This window comes from Parasteatoda tepidariorum, chromosome 3, assembly GCF_982258835.1.
Source record: "Parasteatoda tepidariorum strain Cologne lab strain chromosome 3, Ptep-v5.0, whole genome shotgun sequence".
Classification (NCBI taxonomy): Eukaryota; Metazoa; Arthropoda; class Arachnida; order Araneae; family Theridiidae; genus Parasteatoda; species Parasteatoda tepidariorum.
The window spans coordinates 32,195,518-32,210,688 of record NC_141757.1 but is presented as its reverse complement, the minus strand read 5'-3'; the positions used below and the strand labels follow the sequence as shown (position 1 = coordinate 32,210,688).

The following is a 15,171-nucleotide window of genomic DNA, read 5'->3' as shown; positions in this document are numbered from 1 at the left end:
TAGCCCGAAGGCCTGCATGCGAAGTCGAGCACTTTAGGGTAGAACAGTTTAACGAGGACCAATACCCCACACACTCGATCCCTACTCAGACTGATTCAAGTGGTCACCCACCTGCGCACTGACCGTAGCCAATGATGCTTGACTTCGGTGATCTGCTGGGAACAGTGTCTTAACGATCAGTTCACTACGAGATGAATTATTTTAGAATAAACAAATTTTATAATTGTGAGCAAACTTTTTTCGATTCGCTTAAAAAGTTCTCGAAATATTGAATTCCTATTTCCCAGAATGCACTCACTCCCCATATTTTTAGTGTCAATAATCTGATTTCTTCTTAAGAGAAAAAAAGGCTTTTTTTATTCAGAAAAAGTACGTTTTTCTGTCTGATTTCGTAACTTAAAATATCGTCTGCACTGATTAATGTTTTATATCTGTTTATATAATGCATATGATTATATAAGGTATATTTGTAGCCATTAAGTCTAAGTACACGAAATTCCGATTATTAGATAAAAAGTTATTCAAGGTTATTTAGGATGTTCCGTTTTTTTTTTAAATTTCTGTCTTGACTGAAAGATCCTGATTGTACCAAATGGAGCAATTTCTGGGATTTTCGAGCGATGAAGAATGGTGGGCGGAGCAATAATTAGTCCTTAAAAAAAAGAATGAAAAGAGAGAGAATGGAATAGAATCTGCACCCAATTATCAATGTTTTAAAGGAATTCTTATTTTAGAATTAGATTCTTCTCAGATAATATATTTAATCTTATGATGGTCTTCATTTTTCAATTACATATCTTAGACCGATATATGCTTTAAACTTAATTATAATCAGCGTATAGTTCTTTAAGAAATCATGTTTAAATATTAGAAGTTTCCGACAAATTATTCCATGAATTCATACGAATTAGGTAGAACAAATGATTTAAAACTTATCCTCTCCATTTTTATCATGCCGCGGGAAATCCTTTTAAGATTTATGGCGGTGTTGCCAATATTAAGAATTTTAAAAAATAATGCTAATTATGCTTCTCCGGCTGAAACGAATTAAAAATCCAATTTCCCTTGTGCTTCCAATTTTAATAATAGAACTCCCAGACTTTAAAAAAAAAATTGATTTTTAATGAATTAAAAAAAATATATACATATAACTAATAATTTTCAGAAGAGGAGCAAATATTCCCCATCAAATGGCAACTAAAAGATCGGCGACAAGCTCTTTTAAGCTTTTCGACAATAAAAAACTCGAACAATAGAAATTCCAATTCGAACAAGCAGACGATTCTTAAACTACAATAGCTTTTGTTGCCAACAATCGCAGAAATAAACTCGTTTCCGCAAAAATCTGAATAATAAACAAACCGGCTGAAATAAAACAAATGTAATTCATTCAGGGAATGATAACAAGTTGAAGTATCTTTTCAGGTGAAGGGTGTGTGTGTAGCGAAATCTGTTGGGGGAGGAGGATGGAATAAAAGCATTTTTCTGGCATTGCTTATTTGATCCATAAGAATAAAATGTCATTCTAGAGTGTGTAATATTTCTTAAAAGATGGGGGGAACTGCCGCTTTCGAACAAAATATGTCGCGCCGCTGAGAAAATTAGGTTTGGGGGAGATGTAAACGGTGTTTTCGAATCTCATTTTGAAATCGTTTTGTGTCTTTGATTGTGAGGGTGCGCAGCGGAAATGTTTCATACTGTTCGTTGCCTATAAGATTAGGCAACGAACCATTTCCTTACATAAACAACATAAGTAAATGCATAAAACAAGGCAATAATTTAAAGTTTTGTGCTTTTAAAAATTTGTAATAAAAATGTTATTTTAATTATAATTATCTTTTTTTTGTATTTTATTCACTTTGTATCTCATTAAGGAATTTAATTTGTACTTAATAAATTATTTATGCTTTTTTCAGTTGTACATATTGTATTATATTTTTTATATTTATTGCATAATTTAAACCAATTTTTGTAAACAGAATATGTATTGAATTGTACAAATACTAAACATATGGAGTCTTTTCAGTTCAACTCATGTACTATTAAGACGAATAAATGCTTGATCGGTCTTGTTTAGCAAATTAAAACTGAAAAATTATTTTGCGAATTATTTTGAAAAATTATTTTGTTTAGCAAATTAAAACTGAAAAATTATTTTGCGAATAGCTTTAGCCTAAAAACTTGTTTAAAATGATAAAAAAAAAAATTATTGAAAATACGTAAATAAATAAAATTTTGAGTCTGTTCTTACGAAATATTAAGTAAATGTGATCTTAAATTTTAAAATAATTATTTAAATTCGTTGCATTAATTTGAATAACTTTGTTTAAAATTCTGATGATTGTTATGGAATGAATATAACATTATAATATATTTATAGCATTTGTAACCATTAGTAATTTTTATTATAATATATGTATAGCATTTGTAACATGCTATAAATTCATTGCAATGTATCGATTTGCAAATGGTACAGTGGCACCCTCAAAAGTTTTATTCGTGGTCCGTAAAATAAATGAATTAATTAAAATAAAGTTAGTATGTACAGGATGGACTTAGTGCAATCCAGCAAGTAATAACTGAACTTAAGGTTTAATTTATATCCTTAAAAAAACTTTGACTTCTGATAAACAAAACGCGTCGTTGCTGAGCAGCTTTTCATCCAGTCATGGCTTAAAAAATGTTTTAAAAAGTGCCTCTTTAATGTTCAACCTGAATTTAACAACTAAGCGTGGAATTTCACTTCTGCTGGAAATTTTTAGGTACTAGGAATAATCATTACAGGACATAGTCATGGATTACGGGGACGAGGTGGTTGGGTATATGACAGGTGTAACTTTTTTGGCAATTTCTTCGTATTCAAACCTCTGATAATTAGTTTTAAAATTTCTAGTTCCTGCAGTTTAATTTTATAATATAAGTACTGTTATAAATTTGACAACCTTTTAAAACAGCTTGAATGTTTTTTTTAAATGTACTATATGAGTTAGACTAATGTACGACATAAAAAATGGAATCAATAAGCAATTTGAGCTGTGTTCTTTTTTCTTCTTTTTTTGTAAACCCTTTTAGAATTGTCTCCATTTTCCTATAACAAATCAATACCTCTGGGGGTACTGGACTGGAGATCGATCGTTCTCTGATTCAGGTCAAAATTACGATCTGTGGATGAATGAATGGGTCCGCCTTATAAACAGGTTTGATGTGGCAGAAGTCGAATTCTTGGCCATCGATGGCGTCACTGAAGCCCAAGAATCGCACACTCTGCCTTAAATTTGCTCGGTTTCACCAAGTAGGCTTGCCCGTGTGGCAAGTGGCATTAGAAACAACCAACCAACCTGAATTGTCTCCATAGTGAAAATCTGACTAATGTCTGTGATATGTTACATGACCCTATGACCCCGAAGTACAAGTACCCCAATCGGTCTTTCTATTTTTATTTATTAATTTATTTTTAGTCAGACTTTGTTCAAAACATCTTTTGTTCAATTTTTCCGCCTCTTTTGCCGACAAACTCTTCATTTAAGCAAAACAATTAATGTTGCTTTAAAGAAAGTGAAAAAGGTATATTCCATATTATTCCGTTTAGAAATAAATGACACTGTTCTGGTGGTTTTATTTACGATTTTGTCCATTTCATATTTACTTCTTAAGACTAAATTCTGATTATTGTTGCAGTTACAAGGCTATGGATTCGGAATTGCTGTGAGTGGAGGTAAAGATAATCCTAATTTTGCGAATGGCGATCCTTCTATTGCTATATCAGATGTTCTGAAAGCGGGACCAGCTGAAGGAAAACTTCGGTAAGATATGTTCATTTTGTTTTCTAAACACCTTCTGCAACAGAGTACGATTATTGAAAATTTTAGTCTTATGATTGTGACCTACTCAAACTATAGCTCCTGGAATTTAGTTTCAGAACTGAACTCTTTAAATTATTTTATTTCGCTTGTCCATTTGAATATGACTTAATTAATATTTTCTTAAATTTTTTGTAAAAATTATTAATTGCTTGATAATGCCTTTCAATACATAACTAATTTATTTTTCATTTCAATTAGTGTTGATCTTAAATTGTTTACGTTTATAGAAACATATTTTAATAAGAATTACTATAAACAAAATAAACACGTGGTTTCAGATGACTTTAGGAATACTAATTTGATGACGTAGTCCTCCCATGCAACCATGTTAACATTGTTCATTTAATTTACCTGACATAGCGAGAGAAGAAAATATAACTAATTATTAAAGTATGTGGAATAAACTCTTTTTTGTCAAATAGAGCTATAAGCTACCAAATATCTCTGATGTTATCTAAGATATTTGAAAAAATAAAACAGTTTTATTTTACGTGACGACGTTTTTAAAAAAATCTACATGTTATAATTATGTGTTGATTCTAATAGAAGAACTTTCTTAAGCCTAAATATGCCTTTAGGGCCTTTTATAAAAATTTTAAATAAAAAAAATCACTCTCAGAAATGTCACTCTCTCGGCATTTTCTGACCCAGAAGATTGACTTCGCAGCGCATTAAACTGATCATTAAAGGGAGTTCCCTTTATTTGCCTTATAATGAATAGATATAATTTTTTTTTTTTTTTTTTTGGTTTTTTTAAAGCACGTTTAGTTTTAAAGAAAAGTGATTTGAAAATTTCAAGCTTTTTGGGTGAAGGACCCGGATCTAGTGAATTGTGTCGAAAATCTAGTATTAGACCCCAAGATTTATCTTGGCTTAGACTCTTCTACGGCCCTTGATCACACTACCTGTGACCCATTTTCTGGTTCGCGGCCTATGAGTTAGGAACCGCTGATTTAGAGCTTCAACTTTATGAAATCTGCTTTCTAAATATTATAGACTGAACCAAACAAGCAAAAATGTGCAGAACAAGCTTGTTAGAATTTGAACACCATCTACAAATGAAGAGAAAAAAATCATTTTAATTTTTGAAGCTCAACCAAAACATAACATAAATGTCCCAAATACATTTAAAAAGATAATGTTTATGAAAATAAAAGAAGTTAAAATGTTTTTGACTGTGAAATGGGATGTTCTTGAGCAGGAAGTTCTAAGAATTTATCTAAATTCAGTTGCTTAGAGGAGAGCGATATTTCGTAAAATTCCTACAGCCAAGCTTTGAAACCTCGTATTTTTGATCCTTCCATATTTGCCCTGAATCTAAAATTATCATAATGAGGTGTAAAAATATTCCAATATTCATCAAGAAATGGAAATGTTGAAATGATATTCCAGAGTGTTTCTTCAAACACTTGTTAACTCCCCGTTGGTCTAAATATAAATGATTGATTTCCCGATAATTTGAAACTCCTAACTTTGTCACTAACCACAGCGTTTTGTCATTCCATTAGGTTCGACATTTTCACGAGGAAAATAAACATATTTCAGATCGATACTAACGACTCTCTAATCGATGAAAAGTCTTCACAGATTGTCTAAATAAGTTATTTTCGTTAATTAAAAACAAGTTGCATTTTTTTTTTTTTTTTGTCTTTGCAGGATCAACGATCGAGTTATAAGTGCTAATGGCGTCTCTCTTGAAAATGTTGATTATGCCACCGCAGTGCAAATTCTCAGAGAATGTGGACCCACTGTTAATCTGGTAAGTTATGATTCGAATTTATTTGTTTCAGATACTTCGAAATTAAAATTATAATGCAGTGAAACCTCTCAGGAGCGACCACTCTCTGTTCCATAGTAAAATGGTCGGTGAATGAAGATTGGTCGTTCTTAGAGGTTATCTCTATTGACTTTAAAATTGTTATCGAAGGTACATGATTTTTCGTAAACGATTTTAATTTTAGACAATGTCATTTTCATGGTGCGGAAATGCCACTTCTGTTGGCGCATGAAAAGAGGGATGGATAAATAAAAATTTAGTGTCTGTAAAAATGATTCCAATTGATATAATTATGTGTAAAAACAAATTTAACAGTTATGAATGATAAAGCTACTTTAAATAAATAAACAATTATGTTTTTTGTTTAAATTTTTATGTAATTTTTTATCATAAAAATTAGTTAGAAAAGCTGAGAAGAGGTTTGTTTATATGAGATGCTTATTTTTTTCTAAAATAATTTTTTTTTTCTTATTTAACTTTCAACTTTAAGAATAAATCATTGATAGCATCGTCTTTAGTGCACTCTGGCTACAACGTGAGGTTGTATCGTCAAAAACTCTCTAAATGAAAGCTTCGCACAAATATTTTGAATACATTTAAATCTACTTATTTGTTTTATTAAAATTTTGATTTTGATATTTCTTCGTGTTACCTTATTTGACCTTTTCCGCATTTGGTGCCAATGTTTTCCCGATCGCTAGGTGAGGTGCTAAAGATCTCTCTTAAAAGTTTTCTTCAATATAAAGTTCATAGAAAAAACTCCGTGCCTCACAAAAATAGTCGCTGCAAAAATGGTCGCTACATAGAGGTGCTCTTTTTATAGAATTCTGCTCTAAAATAAAGTCGTATGACCGACGATCACAAATTAACATTTGGGAAATAAAAATAATTATTCACATCTGGTAAATCATTATCGAAAGCAATTGCAATAAAATTGCAAACAAAGTAACCGAAACCGATGTATTTGTCCTATAACAGAATGTGTGTTTGTTGATTTGTCACAAAATACTTATTGTTAACGGAGACTCTTATATATGAGCACGTAAGAGAATACATATACTGCCTTTAGAAATGAGCTACATGTGGCGCAGATCAAAACTTATGGTAACACTTCTCATGCTTTCATCATCAGCGTGTGGATAGTCATAGGAGAAGTACGTTCGTTTCTGTTTTGATTTTCAAATAGATTAAAATTTTTTAGGTAAGGAAGCTATATAGAACTCAAAAGTACATTAAACATAGCTCTAAAAGTTGGAAATTTTAGAAAATAGTTTTGAAAATTAAATACGAAAAATATTAAAGAAGGGGGAAATATCGTAATACATTCTCATACAACTGAGCAGTGGATTAGAGAGATGGAGAGAGGATCAAGACTTGTTGGAACCGGTCTGCTCCCAGATTGCGAATATTAAGAATATTATTTCCTATTGCAATCATTATCGGTATATTAATTTTTGAGTATATTCATTTTTTAATTGCATTAAGCTGAGGCATTACCTCTTCAATTCTTATCTGCGATAAATAAAGTAGCTCATAAAAATTACCTTCCTGATCCAAGAACTGTTTAGTCATAAATAATTTAAATATATTTTTTATATTTTTTTTATTTCCCCTGTAAGAAAATTCAATAACAAATAACAAGAGAAGAAATGTTGTTTGTCTCTCTGTGAGTGAAGTAATATTTTTTCTATACCACCATTTTTTTTCGGTGTTAATGTTAGGGCGTGTCCATCTTATACTGGTTAATAAATAAAGGAAACATTTTTCCTTTAATAGACCATTGATCAATAAAAAGAAAGAAAAAAGTGAATGGTGTGGATTATTCCATCCAATAAAACTATACTCCATCTAATAAGATATTTAGAAGATGGCGAAGTTCTCATCCATTTCCCTCCTAATTCTCATCCTGGGGATATTTCTGAAAATGGTCTGCCGTTCGTTGTTATACGATGGTGGATGGGTTGAAAATTAAAGACTTAACTTCCAAAGAAAAACAAGTTTTTTTTATTAAATTTTAAAATATCAATAGGAAAAGGTAATTAATAATAAAGTTTTATTTTAGCTACAAAATAAATTACTAACTTTCCAAACATACATTGCGAAATTGAGAAAGAAGTGAAAACTTTCCAAACATACATTGCGGAATTGAGTGAATATTTATCTTTTTTTATTTGAAGACAAAAATTTACAAAATCTGTAATATATTTTTTTTTTCTTTAAATTTTCCTGATTTTTTTACCTCCTCAACTCTCTCCAACACTGCAGAAATTATTTTTGGACTATCCATAAAAATCTAATTCCCTTAAAAGTTAAAACCCAATCATCTTGGTTGTGAGTTTAAGCCACGATCGAGCACTAAAATAATTTAACGAATCCTAAGTATCAAAGAGTAAATCTAAGACCCACCTACGACTATTAAAAAGCCAAAAGTTGTTTGAAACAACCTTTGGAAATCCCCTGAGAAAACAGGCAAGAAATGGTGAGGAGGTCAGTAATTTCTCCCCCGATCAGGTGTTCACCAGAAACAGGGTCTAACTGGAAATCCATTAAATCTTACAAACCTCTATCTTTAAGATGAAAACAGATTAAATTAGCAGTTAAATTAAAGTAATAATTAAATTTATTTAGTGAAATTAGAATATAAATTAAGTTACGGTGCAATTATAGATTATATTGTATCAACAATGGATCTATTTTTATTGATCGTAGTTGATAAATTTTATATATATATATATATATCTTTTTTTCGAAGTAACGAGGATTAAAAGCATATGCATTAAGCAATGCAGTATATAAGTTATAGGTTGCTGCTGCATTTTGAATTGCTATTATGTTATACTTTCATCGTAAATCTGAAAATACAGCTCTCGATCCCTTGAGCCAGTTCTCCTTAAAAGTCATTAAGTAGCATAAAAAATGCAATTGATATCATAAGGTGACAGCTCCATAAAAAAAGTGACGTATCATCAATCTTGCTACTGTCTCTGAGGTTAGGAGTATGAAATAAATGAAAGATTTTGATAAATAAAGTTAGATACAGAATTTATCGATAATCGTTATTCTATAGTTTTTTTTTTTTTTTTTTGTCATCTTTATTACCCTTAACTTCAACAAAGTTCTTAATTGCTTTTTATTTATTTTGAACTACGAAAAAGAAGTCTTAATTTTTATCGACTGGATTTTTATCATAATATTTCAGATGATTTTAAAAAATATAACGGGATTATGGTACTGGCAAGTGTTGAAGTACATATAAATTATAGCCAACAGGGCCCTGGCCAAAAATTGCTGGGGCCTTTAAATATTTCCTTTTCAGTTGAGCTCCTAGAAAAATTTATTCCTTAAAAAGCTGTTTCTCAAAAACTCCGTCGTAATATAAATTATGCTTTTTTTGCGCACAATATGCTATTTTTATAACTGCTGTGAGTTTGCAACTGTTACTCCTGACTGTTATTTCAAGTTTAGCCTATCTAAAGCCAGGGCTGTCAATGTTTATTTTGAAAATGGAGCAAAACTTCAATATGGTGGAAAGCCACAGTTTTGTGAAAATGAAAAGCGTTTGTGGTCTAATATTTTAATATTTAAAGACTTACACCAATGCTGCATTATTTGGGCTCATAAAAATTTGCAAAAACTGAAAATAAGGCAGTGATTTTGATAATTTTAATCTAGGTGGAAAAATGTTACCAAATTAGCGATCTTTAAAAAAATTTAATAATTTTTAAAATATTTAAGTTATTTGTCTGTTTTAAAGCTCAGATAATTCTGCACTGCAAAATTATATGTATACAACGTAATTTAAAATCATCGCCTTGCTTCAAGAGTAAGGCTTTTGACTGTGACTTTATTTTCTTTGTCGACAGAGCATCGAAAAACAGTATTAGAGTCCAGTTCGATTTTCAAATTTAATTTTAAAAAAATTTACAATTTACAACAATTATTATTTTAATATTATGGATAATCATTGAATTTACATCACTGATATATCAGGCAGAGGGCGTTCATGAGTTGGGCATTTTAGGATTAAGAGCTCCTTGTTAATAATCTTATTTTCTAATACTATGATCTCTACTAATAAAAATGTGGAGAACCCTGCCTTCAGGAATCTTGAATTGGTCATTGTTTTTTAATAACTAAAATACATTTTAAGAAAGTCAGTATTTATAATTATTAAAAAAGTTGTGGATATCACAGGTGTGGGCTATCCCTGCCAGGAATACTGGGCCCTTTGGCAAAAACCCCACGTTTACACACTAACAATAACTGTGATATTTAATGTGAATGAATGCTCAATATTCTTACAATGAATGAATGCTTAATATTCTTACAATGAATGAATGCTCAATATTCTTGCTTTTGTTTTTAGGTCATAAAAAGGAGAGTTGTTTTACCAGCCAATAACAATGGACCTCAGACCCTTAAAGTTACTTTAACAAAGAACAAAAAGAAAGAAGGTATGCAATTTACACTGCATTTTATCCTCTAGCGTTAAAACGCATATAGTATTATTTTAAAAATAAACAATCGCATTTTCGAAAAAGTAATGTTAGAATTAGTTTTCTTCTTACTTAATTATGAATTCTTACTGTAAGCACTTACTGTATGAATTCTTACTTACATTGCCAAATTTCAATAGCATAAGAATTTTTTTTTTCTCTTGTTGATTTCATCGTTATTGAAGTGCCATCGTCTTCGTCAATGGCAAGCTAATGGCCTTCTTGCGCTATTCTATTTATAGATTAGTACCATGAATTAACTAGGGGACCATCCACTAAGTACATATTTTCATGTTGATCCTCAGAACAGTCAAGAATTACAAAGCTTCAAACTTTCCATCTCCCTTTTATTCATTTCATTTAATAAAGATAAGAATTAATTGAGTTTCCTAACGTAAATTTTTTATCTGAGGGACCATCCACTAATTGCATATTGTTTTTAAACAATTATTTTACTTTATTACTTTTTTTTACTAATATTTTTTTTTACTTATTGCATTTTATTATTGTATTATTACCTTCAAAATTTTCAGTGCTCTTATTTTGTTTTAGGAAATAACTTAATAATATTTAGAGGCAAGATTTTAAATAAGTATGAAGAGAGGGGGTTTCAATATTTTAAATACAGCAAAAAATCTTATGTTTTTAATATGTATGTATGTAAAACGATTGTATGTATGTAAAAGTTTCAGGGGATTTTTTGGGGTCCTACAAACACCCCTGAAATTTGTTCAAGCCAGTTTGTTAGTAATATTTCTCTTTTTCACAGATGGCACTCTGTTTAGTAATGTAATATTAATTAATATTAATATGCAGATTACATTCAAGCACTGTAACATTAACATCGTTCTTCCTTATTGTTAAAATTACTTTCTGTTATAAAGTGTTTTGTTATGTCTTATGTAATTCACCCATCTTGTAAGGATTAAAAAAATAGGGATTCAGGAATCAATGAATGCATAACCACTGAGATTATGGTATTTCACACCCTTTCCAGTTGTTTGATCACTTAATTGGTCTTACACCTGGTGTCATCCTTATCAATCATTCCTTATTAATATCAGATTACCATTATTTTTTGCTATATTTGATTTGTTGTTACCCAAATTAGAGACTGTCTAACAATTGAGTAAAAAAAAATGCTTATTGTACAACTTTTGATTCTAATAATTAGATTCTAACTTGTCCTCAAAGTCATGAGATTTTAATTCATTTATAATTATTTTGCTATTATTAGCATGCTTTGTTCGAAGGATGTCTAAAGAAAAATGGAGGAAAAGTGTCTCTTAGTGCATGAAAAAGAGATCATTAAATCAAAAGTTGCTTTGTTTTTGTTTTTCTTCAATCATTATTTTTATCTTTTGTATGCTTGAGTATATAAAATAATGCAAAGACATTGTAGAAGGTACAATTTGGCAAGAACAGGATACAAAGATTACTCAACTCTTTTAGCATTAGCATAGATTTCAATAAAAAAAAATTTTCTTTTAGTTTTAATCGTTAAAATTGTTTGCTCATTAACTCTTTATTATATTAAAATGAAACCTTTTTTTAAATTGTAGATTTTGGAATTGTGTTGGGTTGTTGGATATACATTAAAGAAATAACTAATAAGTCATTATTAACTAAAGAAGAATCTGTACACGAAGGAGACATTATAACTAAGGTAAAATTCTTCTTTTTTTTAAAAAAAAATTATTTATTTTTTATCATATTTTCAGAGGTGCCAACTATTAATAATTGCTACGATTTCTATGTCATGGCCTTACGGTTAAGTAATAAAAAGTATGGTTTTTGAGAATTTTCTGCTAATTTTAATTATCTGCTTAAAATAAGTATTTTTTCCTTAACTACCAAGAGTTATAAAATATTTGTATTTGCAGCAAATATTCTAAAAATAAGTAACACTTAAGTGTAACTTTCTGTTTTAATTTTTAATAAATTCATGCATAATATGATTTATATTTGGTACATACCTAATATGAAATAAAGTAATAAAAATATCTTAAAATTGCACTATAATTTGAATTGGTAAGGCAAACTGTATTATTGTACTTCCAATTAATGATAGCTAATTTGGAAAGTTAGCATCTCTATATTTGTATAATAGGAATGTTGAGCATATTATTTATGTTACTTTAGCAAAACTGTACTATTTTGTTATACATTTAATGAACTACCAAATTATTCTTAGTTATTTTCTTCATTTTAATTTGGAGAAGAATATATTATTTTATTTTTGAAAAGTGATTTTAATCACTGATAATATACAATGATTTATATCTTTTCATATATTTTTGATATATGTATTTGATATAATGATTTATATCTTATTATTTCTAATTTATTTGTATTTCTTCAGATAAACAGCAACAGTGTTGATGGTCTCACTTTTAAAGAAGCCAAGAAGTTGATAGATAATTCTAAAGAGAAGCTTCATCTTGTAGTGCGAAGAGATGGGAGCAAAACAACAGAGAGCCAAGAGCACTGGTCCAACTCCAACAGATATATCGCAGACAATAATATTTCTCCTAACAAAGGTTATTATATTAGGTGTTCTTTAAACACTACTACCCTTAGAGAATTTGGTTAAAAAATATGGAAATATAATAATTCTCATAATGAGATTTTAAAATGTATATTTTTATTAATAATAAACAATTCTTTATACAATTATACATAATATAATCATTAAACTCTAAATATTGAGATTTAAGAAATGAATTTTGGATTTTTTGCTATAGTTTTATCATTTCATCCACCTTCATTATTATAGCAAAGAGAATTAATAATACTGCTTTTAGATATATTTGTACAAATAGAGGGAAGCAGGTGGTTTTAGTATCTCTCAGATAATGTTCAAAACAGAAAACTATGTTGGTTTATTTTCTGCCCACTAAAGTGCAACTAGATAGTCAAACTTTGATGTGCTATTGAGCTTGGTGACTATTTTCAATTAGTTAAAATTTGATGTGTTATTTGACATATTATTATGCTATTGGATGTGCTTAGTGACTATTTTCAATTATGAACTTAATGCAGGATTTTTTCGAAAATCTAATTTGTTCGAAAGTTATTGTAGTTTCAATGGATTTTTTTTAACTTTAAATAATAGTTATTTATCCATTGTTTAAGAAAATCTCTCTACTTATTTTCATTTTATAAGTTTGCGCTTGAGTTCACGTCAAAAGTAACAGGAAGAAATGAATAAAATGAAAAATAAGAGGAGGAAATTTGATTTTCACAGATATGAAATCATAGCATTTGCACGAGTATTTAAAATATATATATTTATAAGACTTGAGAGACTTAAAAATCATTTCCAATTTGAACTTATACACAATTAGGTAATTGTTATATATAGTTAACCAGTAAAATTACTTCTCTACTATTACCTTTTATTGTGTCAGATATTCCATGTTCATTTTTTTAAAGTGCAGTTGATTATTTTTCTAATCGAAAAAATCGTTCGTTTTGTATGGTTATGTATTAACAGAACGTACTGGTGTAAAGTTATTATAATTATATATTTCATGAAGAAAAAAAAACGTTTTTTTCAGAGTTTTTTTTTTTTGTTGTTGAAAAATTTCGTCTTTTAAGGGGGGAAAACAACGACCAATGAGAGATAACCATGGGGGTTGGTGAGTGGAGTGAGAAAGAACAGGACCCTCCTATTTTCTTAAAAAATTTTAACTTTCATAGTTGCTTGCAACTCTTTGTGAATTACTCTTTGAAATTGATTCTTTTTGCAAGAATCTTTGTTTAAAATTCTTATTTTAGGAATTTGACTTAAAAGTAGAACTTAAAAAAAAAAAAAAAATATTTAACTTATATGCAATTTTTTAGCAAATGTTTTTGTCCATGTTTACTTAGAGGAGTTTTTTATTACATTATTGGAAAAAATTGAGTTGAAATGTTTATAGTTATGCAAAATAGGAATTATATAAAATTATTTCTTATGTTTTTTAATTTTCCCCTTGTGGAAGTCTAAATTGTCTTATTTCACTTATACCTTTAACATTCAGGGTGCTTAACGTTTTTAAAAAGTGCTTATTTTCGGTTTTCGTTTTTTAAAAACCCTTTAAGGTTCTTTTTTCATTGGGTGTTTTTAAAAAGTGCTTAATTTTCCCTTTTCTAAAGTGAGATTTTTCCTTTACCGTGTTGATTTTTGCTACAAATTATGCAGAAAGACACTGTTTACATTGTTCAATTCAACTTTTTCGGCGCATTGTCAGTCCGTAGCATATGCAAACTCCATTCGATTTACATGATTCAAAAATTTTGACAATTGTCAAAAACAATGCCAAAAGGTTTTTTTAACATAACGATTTAAACCCGATAAAACCATCAATTATCAAAAACTTTCCAACCATACCTAATTATTATATTTTTTTAAAGTGCTTAAAAATATTATTTGATTACTTGTAAAGTGCTTATTTTTTTGTTGAATTTGACTACGCACCCTGAAATGGTAAAATCGTTCGAAATAATTATTTAAATAATTTTAATCTCTTACTAGACATATTCTATTATTATCCAAATATTATGATTGCCTTTACTATCACTTTTTTTATGATTATACTTGCATCATGAAAGCATTGCAGAGCAAGGAAGGGAAAAGCTTTGTGTTTAAAAAGTTGAATTTTATTTTCATGCATCATTATTACATTAACACTTTATTTCCTATCTTTTATTACCATATTTCAATGTAATGTCTATTAAAGGGCCCATTTTGCTTATATAATGTAAAATATTCAATTTCAGATATGCCCATATCTCCAAGTGTTATTGATATTTCATCTTCCAGATCTCTTTGGAGTAATCAAAATGTGTATGTTCAGTCCCCAACTAGAGGTACTGTACAATTAATTTTATATATTTTTTATTTTATAACCGTCGATTAACAGCCGACCCAATTTTTTGAGTTTACGACTACTAATGTTCAGCTCCGTAGCCTTGTTATTTTGATTCCAATCTAGAAGACGATACACTCCTGGATCAAGTATTGGGGAGAAATTTGCCTTTCGTGTAACTT

At 29.2% G+C, this 15,171-nt stretch overlaps 1 protein-coding gene across 6 annotated transcripts in view; it reads left to right on the top strand.

Annotated features, from left to right (window-relative positions):
• The window catches only part of LOC107455203 (tight junction protein 1), a 383,960-nt gene that overhangs the window by 331,261 nt on the left and 37,528 nt on the right, over nt 1-15,171 (top strand). For all 6 annotated transcript variants that reach the window (XM_071177703.2, XM_071177697.2, XM_071177706.2 and 3 more), the window contains 6 exons: nt 3,679-3,803; nt 5,520-5,622; nt 10,007-10,094; nt 11,699-11,802; nt 12,499-12,676; nt 14,901-14,990. In XM_071177703.2, coding sequence (XP_071033804.2) covers nt 3,679-3,803; nt 5,520-5,622; nt 10,007-10,094; nt 11,699-11,802; nt 12,499-12,676; nt 14,901-14,990 — 688 coding nt within the window. The remainder of the gene's footprint in view (nt 1-3,678; nt 3,804-5,519; nt 5,623-10,006; nt 10,095-11,698; nt 11,803-12,498; nt 12,677-14,900; nt 14,991-15,171) is intronic.